Source organism: Oryctolagus cuniculus, chromosome 20, assembly GCF_051225735.1.
Source record: "Oryctolagus cuniculus isolate XC-2025 breed Fujian yellow rabbit chromosome 20, ASM5122573v1, whole genome shotgun sequence".
In the NCBI taxonomy this organism is placed as follows: domain Eukaryota; kingdom Metazoa; phylum Chordata; class Mammalia; order Lagomorpha; family Leporidae; genus Oryctolagus; species Oryctolagus cuniculus.
The window spans coordinates 50,179,173-50,197,109 of record NC_142886.1 but is presented as its reverse complement, the minus strand read 5'-3'; the positions used below and the strand labels follow the sequence as shown (position 1 = coordinate 50,197,109).

Genomic DNA, 17,937 nt, shown 5'->3' with positions numbered 1-17,937 from the left:
CTGGGGGCGGGAGGGGTCCTGAGAGGCCATCTTGTATTTACCTGTCAGGCAGCTTCATCTCCGATTACAAGTAAGATGACCAAATAGAGTCGAACTGCACAGCCCACAGTTCCAAGTAACAGCAACCTTCCCTGACATCCGAAAATCCTACTGGGCATGGACTGCAGCCAAGCGTCTGATCCCTGCCTGCACAGCCCCTGCGTCCTCTGTGGGTGAACACCAGTGAAAACAATGTGTGTGCAGAGCCGGAACTGTGCTGTAGTAGGTTAAGCCTCCACCTGCAGTGCTGGCATCTCATGTGGGCGCCAGTTCAAGTCCCGGCAGCTCCACTTCCGATCTAGCTTTCTTTTTATGGCCTGGGAACACAGCGGAAGATGGTCCAAGTGCTTGGGTACCCGCACCCATGTGGGAGACCAGAAGAAGCTCCTGGCTCCTGGCTCCAGACCGGCTCAGTTCTGGCCATGGTGACCATTTGGGGAGTGAACCAGTGGGTGGAAGTGGAAAACCATTCTCTCTGTCTCTCCCTCTCTCTCTGTATCTCTGTCTTTCAAATAAATAAATAAATCTTTGAGGTTTCCAATATGGCAGAATGGGAAGAAGCGTACTGCTCTCATCTAGCGGAAGATAGTTTTAACAAAAGTGTGGAGAGTGGATTTCAGGGAAGAGTTAAGAAGAAAACAGCAGAGGAAACTCCACGCAAATTAGAGGGACACTGGGTCTATGTGGAGGGCGTGGGCACCCACCACTCAGACACAAAAAATGGAAAAATCTTCCACGTTCATGAATTGGAAGAACTGATATCATCAAAATGTCCATACTTCCAAAAGTAATTTACAGATTCAATGCAATATCAATCAAAATACCAAGGACATTCTACTCAGAGACAGAAAAAATGATGCTGAAATTCATACAGAAACACAGGAGACCCTGAATAGCTAAAACAATCCTACATAACAAAAACAAAGCTGAAGACATCACAATACCAGATTTGAAGATACACCATGGGGCAGTTATAATTGAATCAACCTGGTACTGGTACAAAAACAGATGGCTAGACCAATGGAACAGAATGGATACACCAGGAATCAACCCATGCATCTACAACCAACTTATTTTTGACAAAGGAGGTTTCCAATATGGCAAATGGTGCTGGGAAAATTGGATTTCCAAACGCAGAAGTATGAGGCAGGGCCCATGCCTTACACCTTACACAAAAATCCACTCAAAATGAATTAAACACCTAAATCTACAACCCGATACCACCAAAATATTAGAGAACACTGGGGAAACCCTGCAAGACATTGACATAGGCAAAGAGTTCTTGGAAAAGAAACCAGAGGCACAGGTAGTCAAAGCCAAAACAAGTGGGATTACAACAAATTGATAAGCTTCTGCCCTGCAAAAGAAACACTCAACAAAGTGAAGAGGCAATGGACAGAATGGGAGAAATTATTTGCAAACTATGCAACTGATAAAGGATTAATAACTAGAATCTACAAATAGATCAATAAACTCTGGGGCCAGCACTGGGGCACAGCAGGTTAGCACCCTGGCCTAAAGCGCCGGCATCCTGTTTGAGACCCTGCTGCTCCACTTCCAATCTAGCTCTCTGCTATGGCCTGGGAAAGCAATAGAAGATGGCCCAATCCATTGGATGGAATGCTTCCACTGGATGGAAGACCTCTCTCTCTCTCTCTCTCTAACTCTTTCAAATAAATAAATACATCTTAAAAAAAAACAAAAGGATGTTTCCCTCTGACAGGGTTTATTTAAAAAACAAAAATAGAACTCAATAACAACAAAACAAACAACCCAGTTAAGAAATGGCAAAGGACTTAAAAAGGCATTTTTATTTTTTTTTTCAAAGCTTTATTTATTTGAAAGTCAGAGTTAAACAGAGAGAGAAGGAGAGGCAGAGAGAGAGAGAGAGAGGTGTCATCCATCTGCTGGTTCACTCCCCAATTAGCCACAATGGCCGGAGCTGTACCAATCTGAAGCCAGGAGCCAGAAGCCTCATCCAGGTCTCCCACACGGGTGCAGGGGACCAAGGACTTGGACCTCTACTGCCTTCCCAGGCCATAGCAGAGAGCTGGATCAGAAGTAGAGCAGCTGGGACTCAAACTGGCGCCTATATGGGATGCCAGCACTGCAGGTGGCAGCTTCATCTGCTACGCCACAGCGCTGGCTCCAAGGCATTTTTCAAAAGAGGAAATCCAAATGGCCACAAGACACATGAAAAAATGCTCAGGATCACTAGTCGTCAGGGAAATACAAATCAGAACCAAAATGAGATTTCACCTCACCCGGGTCAGAATGGCTCTCATACAGAAATCAACAAACAACAAATGCTGGCGAGGATGTGAGGACAAAGGTACCCTAATCCACTGTTGGTGGGAATGTAAACTGGTACAGCCACTGTAGAAGACAGTATGGAGATACCTCAGAAATCTGAATGTACACCTACAATATGACCCAGCCTTCCCACTCCTGCAAATTTACTCAAGGGAAATGAAATCAGCATATGAAAGAGTTATCTGCACCTCCATGTTTATTGCAGCTCCATTCACAACAGCTAAGATATAGAATCAACCCAAATCTCCCTCAAATGAAGACCTAATAACAAAATTATGGGATATGTAAAAAAAAAAAGAAATTCTGTCATTTGCAACAAAATAGATGAAACTGGACACCATCATACTTAGTGAGATAAGCCAGTCCCGAAAGAACAAATACCATATGTTCTCCCTGATCTGTGATAACTAATAGATCACCAAAACATGGATCACATGAAATTAACACTTTGAGATGCAACGACTTTGAACAGCCCTTGTCCAACTGCTGAGGAACAAGATTTTTCCCATACTATTTGTTGAACTCCTTTCTTAGTATAGAGTTAACTGTATGTGTATAAAGTTAATTGAAAATAGATCTTAGTACAAAAGAAGAAAGGGACTAGGAGAGGGAGGAGGAAAAGGGGTAGGAAGGTGGGTGGGAGGGCGGTATGGTGGGAAGAATCACTATGTTCCTAAAGTTGTATTTATGAAATGCAATTAAGTTTGTATTCCTTAAATAAAAGGTTTCTGGGGAAAAAAAAATCTTTTTTTTTTTTTTTTTTTTTTGACAGGCAGAGTGGACAGTGAGAGAGAGAGACAGAGAGAAAGGTCTTCCTTTGCCATTGGTTCACCCTCCAACGGCCGCCGCAGCCAGCCCACCACGCTGATTCGATGGCAGGAGCCAGGTACTTATCCTGGTCTTCCATGCGGGTGCAGGGCCCAAGCACCTGGGCCATCCTCCACTGCACTCCCTGGCCACAGCAGAGAGCTGGCCTGGAAGAGGGGCAACCGGGACAGAATCCGGCGCCCCGACCAGGACTAGAACCCGGTGTGCCGGCGCTGCAAGGCGGAGGATTAGCCTAGTGAGCCGTGGCACCGGCCAATAAATCTTAAAAAAAAAAAAAAAAGATCATGAGTCAGCACGGAATGACTGTAGAGACAGAGAACAGGCAGAGTGCCCAGGGGCACGGCGGAAGACATGACAGGGACATGGATGGAAGGAAGCTGGAGAAGCACTCCCAGCTTCGTCCTACGGGAAGAAGAGCTGAAGACAGGAAAGCTCCCAGAACGAGGGGGGGCCACAGGTGCAGGGCCCACTGAAGAACCCGGCTGGAGCCACAGCTGGGTGGCAGGGGCTCGCCCTGCACAAGAACAGGCACAGCAGGTGGGGCCAGACTGTGGGGCCCTAGGTGCCACCCCAGCCTAAGTCTATTGGCAACGTGCAGCAGTACATGGAGGGCACCACCACCTGAGCTTTGTTCTGGGAAGATGGCTCCATCTAAACTCACCCCCAAGCCAGAGACCACACCAGCCACTAGCAGTGCTGAGGAGACTATACTGAAATAGGAGGGAGGCGGGAGGCCCCGCAGTGCTGTTCCAGCAGTATGGAGCCTGGCACAACGTCCATGGACTGTGCACCCCATAATAGTGCACCAGTCCCTCAAGTGGCCGAGATGGGGTGGCACCGGGGAAACAGTTGTTTCTCATCCAGCCCAAAGAGCACGGCTGCCCCCAGTTCTCAAGACTGAATAGTGGAAAGAACGTACACACGCCCGGAGGAACTCACAGCATCTCCCAGTTGGTCTGGGAGGGGGCTGGCAGAGAAAGGTGCAGAGCCAGTGGGTCTGTAGGCAGAACAAAGGCTTCTCAGGGCCAGCAGTAGGGGCAGCCGGCATCAGAATCCAGGCCACTACCAGCTGCAGCCTTGTCTGGTCCCTCAGGGTCAGTAACAGGGCTAGCAAATGACCTCAGAAAGCTAGAAGGTGACCATTAGGTCTAAAAGCCAGAGGAGGCCCAAGGAGTAATCACCATTACCCCATTACGCTGGAACATCCCGAGCTGTGGGACAGGGCTCGCTTCTTCGACACAGCTGGTCATGCTCCAGAGGCCTTATCGCCGCCCAGCAGCCTGCAGGGGCCTTGAGGGCTGAGCTAGAGCAGCGGGGCACCCCAGCCCAGCCTAGGCTGCTGTGGGCAACGCCTACCCACAGGTGGTGAGAGGCTCTTGCCGGCAGCTCCCCACGTCAGGATGCAGCTGGGCTGGGGGAGGAGGCAGACAGCCAGTTCGCCCTCCCTTCTGTTTTCTCCTCTTCTTTTTAAAGTAAGCAAGTACACACGGTTGAGTTCTCAGGCACTAAACACTTGTTCAGTTGAGGCCCACGAGACACTGGCAGCAGGTGACAGCCCACGTACTCGAGTCCCCGCCATCCAGGTAGGAAACTGCTGCAGGGCATCTGGAGAGCTCTCTCTGTCACTCTGCCTCTCAGGTAGAGAAAATAAATAAAAGTCTCTCCCAGATTTCAGCACCAAAACCAAAACCAAAACATCAGTCTCTTACCCATAGAGGAAAAGAATTTACTTGGAGAACAGTCTACTACTGAGGTTCACTTTTTCTTGGAATGAAGGCTGTCCAGATGGTGCACACTGCAATAGCCTCTGCTGTCACTTTCAAGGGAGCCGCGGGGAAAGCAGCACCCGCAGCACATCACCTCTCCAACCTGCTGACCGAGCACTGGCCTGCGTGTGCGGAGCAGCTGTCCTGTGCTGGGCACAGCTCCACATGCTGAGGAGACACATAAGCGTGGCCTGCAGCCTAGTGCAGGGCACACCCACTTTTTTTTTTTTTTTTTTTCAGATTTAAAGGTCACAAACCTATGTCCCACATTTAGACCAAGTGACAGAGGCAGCTGTACCAACAGTACTATTTCAGGCAGTTCTTAGTGGCAACCTTATCTGAAAATATATGAGCCCTGAACACTCTATTTTTTTTAAAATACTTATTTATTTGGGATCAGCATTGTGGCATAGTATGTAAATCCACTGTATGCAATGCTGGCATCCCATATGGGCACCAGTTTGAGACCTGGCTGCTCCACTTCCGATCCAGTTCTCGCTTGGGAAAGCAGCGGAGGACAGCCCAAGTGCTTGGACCCCTGTATCCATGTGGGAGACCCAGAAGAAGCTCCTGGCTCCTGGCTTCAGACCAGTCCAGCTCCAGCCGCAGCAGCTATTTGGGGAGTGAGCCAGTAGATGCAAGATCTGTGCCTCTGTCTCTCTGTAGTTCTGCCTTTCAAATAAACAAATCAATCTAAACAAATTACATTACTAAAAAAAAAAAAATCAATTTATTTGAAAGGCAGTGGGTTACAGAGAGAAAGGGAGAGACAAAGAGAGAGATCTTCTATCTGCTGGTTTACTCCTCAAATGACCATATAACAGCCAGGGCAGGGCCGGGACAGGCTGAAGCCAGGAAACTGGAACTCCATCGAGATCTCTCATATGGTTGCAGGGATCCAAGCACTTGGGTCATCTTCTGTTGCCTTCCTGGGGAAAATTAGCAGGGAGCTGGAATGGAATCAAACCAGCACCCATATGGGATGCCAGCATTACAGGCAGACTTAACCTACTGTACCATGACATTACTCCCCCAACATTTTTTTTAAAAGATGATGTATTTGAGGGGCCAGTGCTGTGGCATAGCGGGTAAAGCTGATGCCTGCAGTGCTGGCATCCCATATGGGCGCTGGTTTGAGTCCTGGCTGCTCCACTTCCGATCTAGCTCTCTGCTATGGCCTGGGAAAGCAGTGGAAGATGGCCCAAGTCCTTGGGCCCCTGCACCCATGTGGGAGACCTGGAAGAGGCTCCTGGCTCCTGGTTTTGGATCTGCCCAGCTCCAGCTGCTGCGGCCATCTAGGGAGTGAACCAGTGGATGGAAGACTTCTCTTGCTCTCTGCCCCTCTGTAATCTGCCTTTCAAATAAATCTTTAAAAAAAATCTTGCATGTTAATAAGACAATCATATTCCTTAAAAAATAAAGACTATATATTTGAAAGGCAGAGTTACAGAGAGTAAGAGAGACAGAGAGCTTCCAGCTGCTGGTTCATTCCCCCCAGATAGCCACAAAGCTAAGGCTGGGCCAAGCCACAGCCACCTATGTGGCTGACAGGGGTCCAAATTCTTGGGCCATCTTTTACTGCTTGCCTAGGTGCCTTAGTAGGGAGCTGGATCACAAGTGGAGCAGCCAAGACTCAAACTTGAGCTCATATGGGATGCTGGCATCACAGGCAGCGGCTTAACCTGCTGAACCATACTGCCCACCACCACCTCCCATCCACAACTCTTAAGGGGGGGCAGCATGAAGCATATTAAACACGAGTAAGAAGCCCATTTAACCTGAAGAGTAGCTAATCACACTCCTGAAATCCAGTACCTCACCAACACCATCCTGGAGCAGGCAGGGCACAGGTGAACACACACATACCTAATTGAGAAAGGTCCAGCCTTGTCCAGTGCATGCCTGTGGGGCAGCTCTTGGAGAGAGTCCTGATAAAGACCTGGCCAAGGCTGTCCAAGGCCCACAGTGCATCCTGGCAGGCGGCGTAGGCTCTCATCTCGGCGTCAGGGGGCAGCTGCACTGTGGAAGGGCGGCACTGTGCGCTCTGGGTGCTGATGCTGCACAGGTCCTTGCTGCTCTGGCACAGCCACAGGGAGCTTCCTGCAGGAAAGGTTCACGCTGATCACCCACCATCTTCACCAAGCCCCCACCCCAAAACACACAAGGCAGCCTTCGCCCTACAATTTTTAAGATTTTATTTATTTGAAAGGTAGAGTGACAGAGAGAGGGAGAGACAGAGAGAGACTGATCTTCCATTCTCTGGTTCTTCATTCCCCAGATAGCCAGGATAGCCTGACACCAGGAGCTGCATCCAGGCCTTCCGTGTAGACCACCCTCTGGTGCTTTCTCAAGTGCATTAGCAGGGGTTGCATCAGGAAGTGGAGCAGCCAGGACTGTAACTGGCAGCCATATGGGATGCCGGCATTGCAGGCACTGGCTTTACCCTGCTACGGTGTGACACTGGCCCTGGCAACCTCTGCCTTCACCCAGACGCAGATGCTGCTCACTCTGTCACCAACGCAGGCAGAGGGAATACCAGCTGGTTACAAGAGACAAGCCCTGGATACTTCAAATAAACAGAAGGAAAACCAGGCCTATGAGACTTTAAGGTTATAACGCGGCTTGGCAGCTCTGGCCTCTCGTTCACAATGAGCTGGGAGTGTTTAACTTGAACAAAGGCAGCAGAGTTTTTTAAATAAAAATGCTATATCTCCCCACGAGCAAAGGACAGCGTGCTCAGGACCCCGGAGGGAGCAGCCTCACCGCACAGAGTGCCCTGGTGCTGTCCCTGCTCTTCCAGTGACGGGGAGGCTGGTGCTGCAGCAGGGTTAGGAGCTGGGAATCCTGCTCTTCCCATTCTCCCCTCAAAGATGACATCCTTTCATTCCCCTCACCCGCTGCGGAGCCCTTCCCAGTAATCTTTGGGGGAATTAAAACCTCGGTGATAGAATATTAGCTGAAGCCTGTGCCAGATCTGTTTGGAATTCAAATTCTTTGGATTGTGGAAACCTAAGGGCGTGGGTATGCCGTGTATTCAACCAGCAGCCACGGGCAGGTGGGCAGGCGGCCCCCAGCAACGCACACCAGCACACCTGCAGCACCGGCGTGCAGCACCAGTGCACACCGCAGGCGGTCTCCCCTCAGTGCAGGGCAGGTTTTGCTGCCGTGAGAATCTGTACTAAACTCAGGAAGTAACTGTCTGTCCTCACAGGTTTCTGGACTTCAGAACTGTGGTCAGAACACCCTGGTGAGTGAGGAAGCGACCGTTTACTGCCCACACTGCTCATGTGTCAGCAGGACCAAGGGCTTGAGGAAACCAGACTGCTTCCTTGTAACTGAAGACTTGGAGGCATCTCCTCTAATCACCAGTGCAGTCATGAGAGGATGCTCCCACTTCCTTCCCAGAAGTCACCTAACTGCCTGGGCTAAGCGGGCAGCGGGGCTCCACACCGCCTGCTCTGAGTTCTGTCCAGTTGCAAGTCACCAGAAACTATGCCCCTACAGGGAAGGCCTGGCCAACCAGGGATACAAATGGGGGACACGAGTTAGCCAGAGGCTGTAATAAACAAGACACAAAGAAACTGCTAGGTGGTGAGAGAGGAATTCACAGGGGAAAATGGGAAGATGCCCAAGGAAGTTGTAGCCTCTGCAACGTGTGTCTGCCACAGGCCCACTGGCCCACCGCATGGTCCCCTCCTTCAAGCCACTCTGCTTAGACTCTGTCTGCTTCTCCACATGCAGTCCCTCCCCTCCCGGTGGCTCTCCTGGGCAGGCCCATCTGGCTACGGGCTTTCCTTCAACGGACAGGGCTGCTAGCCATGACCCTAGCACATTTCTGCGCTGGTTTCGCCACAGCTGAGTCCCCGTCATCCCTCAGGCCGTGGTCACAGTGCCAGTTCATCCAACAGGTTTCTCAACCAGGCTGAGACCCACCTTCCTTGGCGGGAGCAGCAGAGGCCAGCACGAAGGCCCACTTTGCTGCAGAGGCTGTCCCGCGGGGAACGACATTCTTCCAGTAAGTGCCTGCGCGGAACAGAACGGGAGAGCAGGTCAAGGTGAGCAAGCGACAGGAGCTTTACTTCCAGGTGACAGGCGGGCTTCAGAGCCTCTTAGAGCTAATTCTGCTTCATCCTAAAGTCCTGGCCAGAAGCGCTGCTTTACCTCCTCTGAGCAAAGTTCAGGGCGGGCTCGGGAGGCCGTGTGCGGAAAGGAGGGGCTGGGGACATTCACAGAGCAGGCGTCACTGCAGAAGCGAAGCCCTGTGTGGGCTCTCACGCACACTCACAGGCCTGGCTGCAATCGTGCATTTGCAACAGTGGCAATGGTTTCATCTAGGAAATAGACTATAAGGTTTGGGTAGATCTTTTCTTTTCTTCTTCTTCTCTTCACTTTCTTTCTTCTCTAAGATTCATTTATTGTTTGAAAGTCAGAATTAGAGAGAGAGGGACAGAGAGATCTTCCATCCACTGGTTCACTCCCCAGATGACCACCAATGGCCAGGGCGGAGCTGGGTCGAAGCCAGGACCCAGTCTCCCACGTGGGCAGCAGGGACCAAAGTCCACAGGCCATTTTCCACTGCATTTCCCAAACCACTAGCAGGGAGCTGGATGGGAAGTGGAGCCGCAGAGACATGCACAGGCTTCCATACTGGATGCTGGCATTGTAGGCAGGAGCTTTACCTGCTACGCCAGTGCCAGCCCTGGACCTTTTCTCTTAAAATATGAAATTATTAACACAAAATGAGAGCCATTTACTTTTCTTAATTTTTTCTTTAATCTGAGAGCGAGTGAGAGACGGCAAGCGTTATCTCATCCACAGGTTCATTCCCCAAATGCTGGCAATGGCTGGGTCTGGGACAGGGTGGGTTGGAGCTGGGAACCAGGAACGCAATCCAGGTCTCTCCTGGGGTGATGGAGGCCAATATCTGAGCCACTACCACTGCCCCTAGCATCTGCACTGGCAAGCAGCTGGAGTTCGGAGCTAGGGCCAGTTACCAACCCAGGTACTCCAGCTGGGTCTCAGCGTCCCAACCAGCATCAGCCCAACTAACAAGTACCCACTCCTCCAGTTGCTTTAAAAAAAAAAAAAAAAGATTGGCCAGCGCCGCGGCTCACTAGGCTAATCCTCCGCCTAGCGGCGCCGGCACACCGGCTTCTAGTCCCGGTCGGGGCGCCGGATTCTGTCCCAGTTGCCCCTCTTCCAGGCCAACCCGCTGCTGTGGCCCGGGAGTGCAGTGGAGGATGGCCCAAGTGCTTGGGCCCTGCACCCCATGGGAAACCAGGATAAGTACCTGGCTCCTGCCATCGGATCAGCGCGGTGAACCAACGGCAAAAGGAAGACCTTTCTTTCTGTCTCTCTCACTGTCTACTCTGCCTGTCAAAATAAATAAATAAATAAATAAATAAACAAATAATTTTTTTTATTTATTTATTTGAGAGGTAGAACTCCAGACAGTGAGAGGGCAAGACAGAGAAAGAGGTCTTCCATCCACTGGTTCATTCCCCAAATGGCCACAACAGCCAGAGCGGAGCTGATCCAAAGCCAGGAGCCAGGAGCTTCTTCTGGGCTTCCCGTGGGTGCAGGGGCCCAAGCACTGGGCCATCTGCTGCTGCTTTCTCAGGCACATTAGCAGAGAGCTGGATTGGAAGTGAAGCAGCCAGGACTCAAGTCCATGCCTACATGGGATGCTGGCGTCACAGGCGGCAGCTCCACCCGGTACACCACAACACTGGCCCAAGCGATTCAAGTTTTAGGAATGACGGATTTTTTTTAAAAAAGAAGAGAAACTGATCACGAAGCATAAAAAAGTTCCAGTGGCACCATATTATCTTCTCAGGTTGGGATCTTTAGCTCTTTAAATGCTGACTTACAAGTGAAGCTGCCTATGAGACAATGAAATCATGAAAGTAAAGTAGTTCTCATTACCTACGAGACTACCTTTGGCGACGTGGAATTCATTCTTGCCTGAGGAGATCCACACACCACTGTTGTTGACCCCCAGCAGGCTTGGCTGGCACTGAAGCTGCTGAGACCAAAATGCCATGCGCAGTTTATCTGCCACCTTCTCTACAGGTGCTTGGGCCACCGTAGCCACCGAGTGTGTGGCGTGGATGATGGTCTGGAATAAGCTGCACTGGTCGAACACAACGTAGTCTGTGATGCTCACCTGGAGGGAGGAGGCGAGAAAAGCCCTGTAGTCAGTGCAGCTCTCAGGGCCCACTCTGCCTGCACCACAGCACACTGCTCGCCCACATCTTTAATTCTGAGTTTCCCGATACAAGAGCACCAAAACCTTCCCCCACACTTGCACACAGGTGCTCGTAAAGGCCCCCAAGTGTAGCAGGATACCCTGCACTGACTGCAACCACTTCCAAGGTCTGGATAAGAGGGATGGAAGAAGATGGTCACATTTTTACACACTTTTATATTCTGTGGTCTGTTACAACAGGCACATTTATTCTCGTGTTTAAAATCACCCCCTCACATCTTTTCAAAAGTCTTTTATTCTAAGAGTGAGAAAGACTAATTTCCAATGGACAGTATATAAAACTTAGGTTTTTAAAAGTAAGTAGAGATGTGATGATGATGATCATAAAGGTGCCAGGCCCAGCACAGACCAGGCTGTGGAGTGCATGGCCTCTGCGGCGTTCCTGAGCAGCATCTGCAGACACAGCCCAGGGCCTCTCTCCGAGGGAAACTTCTCCCTGTCTGGCAGTGATCCTAAGTCAGGTCTTCAGGGATGAGTCGGAATCTGACTCTCTGCAACTGTCACTCCTCCTCCTGCCCTGTGTCGCTGGCTGCAGAGAACAGCATGAGCACCAAGGCCCCGCTCCGAGGACAGCCTCGTGCAGGCCATGTTCCCAGATCACACGTTAAGATGCTTATTGTGGGAAAACTGATTTATAACAAGCAGAAAAAGAAAATAAGTGTAAGTCAGTACAGCCGCCCCTTGGTACCTACGGGATAAGAGTTCAGTCCCTACGGATCCCCAACCTGATGGATGCTCAAATCTCTTTGCGAAAGTGGTGTAGAATTTGTACATAACCAATACACAGCCTCCTGTGTGCTTTGAATCATTTCTTATAACACCCAAGGCAATGTAAACAGCTGTTGCACTGTATTGTTTAGTAAAAATAACAAGAAAGAAAGTTTAAAAACATCAGTGGTCCGTGTCGGGTTGCCTCTGAGGAGGTAGACTGTGTAGATACAGAAGGCCACCTGCGCTGTGTTATGTGGACAAGTGCTTCCCGTGGCCGTCAGTGAAAGGACAAGCCCCGACCGAGGCGAGGGCGAAGGGTTTCAAGTTGCCCAGGGCCTCTGCAGAGCCTGTGGCCTTGGTCAACATGCTCAGGAAAGCTCGCTGGCAGGCCGGCCAGCAGTCCCCTGCACTGTGTTCTAGAATGAGCTATGGGGACATGGGCGTCTGCAGTCCTCCTCCAGGACTCAAAGCATGCACTGCTATGTGACAGCCAGCTCAGGGAACCGTGCTTCCTGGGGGGTGAGCTGAGTCCAGCACTCCCCTCAGCTGGGAGCAGTGGTCCTGTGAAGGCTACACACAAAGTCGATGACAGACTCACTCCCAGCACCAAAAATGTGCAGATGAGCAAAATGCAAATTACGAGAAAGGAAAGTTTAGCAGCCACACATAACACTGGCTCTAGCAGTACAGAGAAGTAAGTCTTACAGGGTTTACTACAGCTCTGCTTCCAAGCACCTCCAAGATGGTTCTTTCAAATTAAATTTCTCTAATGTAATGTTCTGAATATTGTCATAAAGTGCTATCTAGTTTTCTTTGTGCAATTTAAAAATAGAATTTAGTATTACACGTATTTGTGTGCATAGGTATATGGCTCTAAGTACACAGAAAGTCCTTTTAAACTGTGTAATTTAATAAATATTAGCTAGTGTAGCAAACTAGAGACACATGTGTATACTGCAGATTCATCAAGGAGTAAACACAACTCATTCTCCTTCATCCCCATCTGCAAGACCTAAGAGCAGCCTTCAACAGGCAAGTCTGAGGAGTCTGAAAAAGTGAGCCAATGGAGGAGTGGCGTTTCAGAGACGTGCGCCCTTCCCAGCTGCCGCCCCTGTCCCGGGAGCTGCAGCGACACTAACGGAGAGCAGCCACCTACTTCTCCGAGAATCCTGAGGCTACTCTGGCTGGGACATCACACCAAAAGCAGCCTGGTATATCCCCTCCCCCCCCCCCCGCATCATTTCCTTTTCTGGGAGTGGGTGGGGAATTCTCTTCCTTTGTTGAAATACCATTTACTTCTAGATTTTTCAAACAAGGAGAGACGTATGAGTTTTAATTGTGGGTTGGGTTTTCAAACCTACTATTTCCCTTCTTAGCATGTCAGCTCAGAATTCAACATCATCATTACCGAGGTCTTCAAATGGAAATCACTGGATTTATTCAACCTAAAACAATTTATAACCAACACTAAGGTAAGTAAATATGAATTATTGAAGCAAGAGAAGTTATTTCCTGTGATAAAAAGTTCTTCATGTTTTTAATGTACTCAAACACAGGAAAGTTCACTGCATCAAATATTGAAAGGAAATACTACTAATTCAGTGCTCTCTCTATGGAAAAGGGATACCCACCTGCCACCAGTGGTCATCATCTCCTTGGGGCCTCTTGGCTGTGATGCCGGTTCTGAACCACAGCTTTCCGTGGGTGTCCAGGGCCCAGAGGGTCTGCTGATCCCCCAGAGTTATGCACACAGGTTCCAACGCTTGCCTTTCACTGAAAATGAACACAATAGGGGAGCAGCTGCCCCAGCCTGCGCAGTGTGGCAGGGAGCAGACTTGATGGTCTACACAGGGCTGTGCTCCACACCCTCACCCAGACTGTCCACATGGCTCCCACTAGACTGGGGGTGGTGAGGGCAGGGCTGAGTCCCAGCCACCTCAGCTCACCCAGCCCCCAGCATAGTTCTGGCTCACAACAAACACTCACCGAAGACTGTCAAACTCAAACCAAGATTAACTTAATCTAATTCTCTAAGGACTAGATCTTTTGTTTTTTAAAAAGACTTATTCATTTACTTATTTGAAAGGCAGAGTGCAATGGGAGGAGAAGGAAAGATGGAGATAGGTAGAGAGAAGGAGAGAGAAGGGGGTGAGAGGGGAGCGGGAGGGGGAAGGAGAGAGAGAGAGAGAGAGAGAGAGCGAGCGAGCGAGCTAGCTTCCATCTGCTGGTTCACTCCCCAAATGTCCACAACAGCCAGACCTGAGCAAGGCTGAAGCCAGGAGCCAGGAGCTTCGCTCCATCCTGGTTTCCCACGTGGCTGGCAGGGGCCCAAGCACTTGGGTTATCGTTTTGCTGCCTTCACAGGTGCATTGGCGGGAAGTTGGATTAGAAGCAGAGCAGCCAGCACTCTGATATGGGACGCCAACGTTACAAGCAGTGGCTTAACCCAATGCTCCACAACACTGGCCCCTAAAGACTAAATCTTTAATGGTGAAAAGTAAATTAACAAGTTACAGTTCAGTGATAAATTCCAACTGAATATAGTGAAAATAAAATATATTTGGGGGCAGGCATTTGGACCAGCAGTTAAGACACTATTTAAGATGCCAGCATCCCACCTCAGAGTTCCTGGGTTCAATACCTAGCCCTGGCTCCTGACTCCAGCTTCCTGCTAATGTAGACCCTGGGAGGCAGCACTGACAGCGCTAGTGGTAGGGTTCCTGCCACCCAGGGAAGACCGGCAATGAAGGCAGTGAACTCCTGGCTCCCATTTCAGTCCCAGGCCAGGCTGTTACTGGCCATCTTGGGAATGAACCAGTGGATGGGGGCGCTCTTCGTGTCCCTGTGTCTCTCACTGTCTCTCAGATTGGAAGGAAAGAAAGGAAGTTAACAAAGTTAAGGAAGAAAGGAAGGAAAAAATACTTAGATCTGCAACACTCCCACACAAATGACCTGAAGGGAACTCCACGAAGCTCGCGACCCCACACGCAAGGTTACAGAGAATGGCAGGGATTGTAAAGTGAGCACTGTGGGCAGAGGTGGGCAGAGCTGGGCAGAGCAACTCCACAGTGGGGCTGCTGCTGTGGGCTCCGACAAAGGCATACCACGAATGGGACCAGGGTCTCTTTGGGGCTGGGCTCTGCCCAGAAAGGCTAGCACAGGTGCCCTGCAGTCTGGCTGACCAGAAGGAAGGGGGCATGAATTTGTCCCCTTACCCCCTGCAGTTGGTTACCTGATGATGTCACACGTCCACTGCTCCCCTTCTGGACAGAAGCTGCTCACACCTTCCCGGTACAAGAGGGCCCGCTGTTCCGTCAGCGCCCACACCACGCTGTTGCGAGCTGTGACCTGGGCCAGCGGGTATGGACAGTCGACCCTGACAGCGCGGGCACAGGGTCGATCCACGCTGAGACCTGGCAGGAACAAGGAGCGAAGCCCCTGGCAGTCATAATCAACACTTGGCTCCTCATTTGACTGCTATTTTTTCTTTCTTCATAATGGGTGCTTTTTCTTTTTAAGGCTTACTTGACACAGCATGGCTCATTCTGCTTAAGTGTCCCATCTAGCTGAAGCAGGTTTGGACATTCTAGAAATGTTTGGAAGGAATTAGAGCACTCTGGTGTAATACAGTGGCTTGAAAAGTTCAGAAGGAAGAATATGAGACCCAAGGGCCAGACAGTGGCTAGTCCCAGCCAGGAGGATGTAGGGCCGCCTGGATGCATGGCCACCCTTGCGCTACACGGCTGTGCACCTCAGAGCCTGGGGGACAGTGGGACCTCAGCTGCTGCGGGACACCCAGGCATCCCCTGCAGAACGGCTCCCCTTCTGCCACGCCCACCAGTTTTGGGTTCCACTGCTGAGACAAACCCTCAATTCCCAGATGAAATCAGGCCTGTCACACTGTAAGGCTGGGGCGGCGCCAGGGCTCAGGGCCTCTTCCTGTCCAGGAGTCCTTCCTCCCAGCACTACTGCCAGTAAAGCATATTTAAATGAGCTCAGTGACCAACCCACAGGAGCAGGCAGAATAGCAGTCACCCACAGTCCTGCATGAAATTAGGTCTCAGCACACAAATCTGTGCCCCAGCTAGTCCGAACTGCACACTTGGCAGTGCGGTCCCTCTGCTGGCGTGCAATCACCTGTAGGAATCTGACGCAGATATTCCTGAGCCACACTGCAGAGACTCTGCTAGGAGGCCAGGGTGGGGTCTGGCTCGTCTGAAACCACTGCCTTGCTGCTTTCTCCCACAGTGCTGGTTAGAGGTCACCCACCCCTCACCCCAGATCAGAAACACAAGCCTTCTCCATCATGAACAAAACTCAAATGTGCTGGAAGCTGGATGTGCCAGCACCGGGTCTGGAGAGACAGGGCCAGCATGCAGCCTAGGAGGCTGGCAAGGACGCCCACCAGGGCTCGGGCTCTTCCTCATCTGCCCGACAGTCCCGTCAGCAAGGGCTTTCACTCTCAAGAAACATCCTTGGCTGATGGCTCACAACAGACTAACCAGCAGTATTAAATGACTAGACAGTCGATGGTTCCATAAATCCACTACCCTTCCCAGATACTGACAAATCACACTGTTTCTGGAAAAGCATTTCCCATTTTGTTGACAGTCCATAAATACTGACTCTCATTATAGTTTATTTTTAATAAACAAGTCCCACTGTGCCACTTTCAGCAGCTGGAAGCTCCTCTAAGGAAAGTTTCCTTGGACACGCTGAATTGTTTTTAGAGCAAATTATTTCTTGTGTTCTTTCCACAACCTGCATGTAAACACAGGTACAGGAGCTGGGCTTTGACCTGAAAGAGATCCAGCCTCTCAAGCTTCAAGGGGAAACAATTCTAATGCCATTTCCTCTTAAGCTTGGATATTGCAGAGTAAGTGACAAGTGGTGGTCAGCCACAGGAATCAGATTCTGCTTCTCAGCTCACTGCATGGTCCTATCCATTCTGAGCCTCGGTCTGTCCCAGGCGGAATGTGTGCCACTTGCAGGAAACTGCTAATACATTCCCAAAGGCAAGTGCTCTCTCTCCACAAGCGTTTTCATTGTAAGTGATTTTAGCCTCCGAATCACCGTGATTTTAGGAGTGTTACTAGCAAGCTGGGTGCAGACAGGGGGCCATGGCACCAGCTCCAGGGGCAGTCAGCAGGGGCCTTGGCTACCTGTCTGCAGGTACAGATCTCCATTCGTCCTGATGATCCACGCTGTGTCATCACTCAGGGCCACAAACACTGCCTGGGGCAGGGCTTCATACCAGTGCCGCTTCCCCTTGATGGTCACTTTTCCACACGCAAAAGCTCGATTAGATTTCTGTTCAATCTTCCAGAGAAGGGCTCCTGCGGAAATAGAAGTGCTATTCACTGTAAATAAATACTGGAATTACCTACAAACTTTACTCTGGGCATTGTGGGAGAGAGATTTCTAAAATATATCCTTTTGCTTCCAGTCCAATGGGTCAGAGCCCACCCAGCTGTGGCTGAACCCTACCTAGCCACTACCCACCAGCTGCACAGCTTTGGGTATCATATTGTTGATGTCTGCAGGCCTCACTCCTTATCTGTGAAATGAGGATCACCACTGTCTTTTCCTCTGTGGGTTCAAAAGGAGGCACTAGGGTTGGCATCGAGGCAGAGCCAGCTAAGCAGCCACCTGTGACACCTGCATCCCATATGGGTGCCAGTTCAAGTCTCGGCTGCTTCATTGCCAATCCAGGTTTCTGCTGGTGTGCCTGGGAAAGCAACAGAAGGTGGCCCAAGTGCTTGGGCCTCTGCATCCACGTGGGAGATTCGGAAGAGGCTCCTGGTTTCGGCCTGAACCAACCCCAGCTGTTGTGGCCATTTGGCAAGTGAGCCAGCAAACGGGAGATCTAGCCTTTGTATTCACTCACTCTCACTTTCTCTTTTTCACTGTCTCCTTCAAATAAACAAACCTTAAAAAAAAAAAAAAGGGTCACTTTGATTAGCTAAATGGAAAAGATACACAAGGGCCAGCGCTGTGGCACAGTGGGTAAAG

At 50.3% G+C, this 17,937-nt stretch overlaps 1 protein-coding gene across 17 annotated transcripts in view; it reads right to left on the bottom strand.

Moving 5' to 3' along the window:
• TECPR2 (tectonin beta-propeller repeat containing 2) overlaps nt 1–17,937 on the bottom strand; it is a 121,239-nt gene that overhangs the window by 33,845 nt on the left and 69,457 nt on the right. For all 17 annotated transcript variants that reach the window (XR_007915142.3, XM_051834821.3, XM_051834827.3 and 14 more), the window contains 6 exons: nt 17,088–17,261; nt 15,158–15,338; nt 13,557–13,698; nt 10,872–11,112; nt 8,880–8,969; nt 6,813–7,046 (listed from right to left, as the gene is read on the bottom strand). Coding sequence is in view for 16 of the 17 variants with exons in the window: in XM_051834821.3 (XP_051690781.3) it covers nt 6,813–7,046; nt 8,880–8,969; nt 10,872–11,112; nt 13,557–13,698; nt 15,158–15,338; nt 17,088–17,261 (1,062 nt within the window). In the remaining variant the exon portion in view is untranslated. The remainder of the gene's footprint in view (nt 1–6,812; nt 7,047–8,879; nt 8,970–10,871; nt 11,113–13,556; nt 13,699–15,157; nt 15,339–17,087; nt 17,262–17,937) is intronic.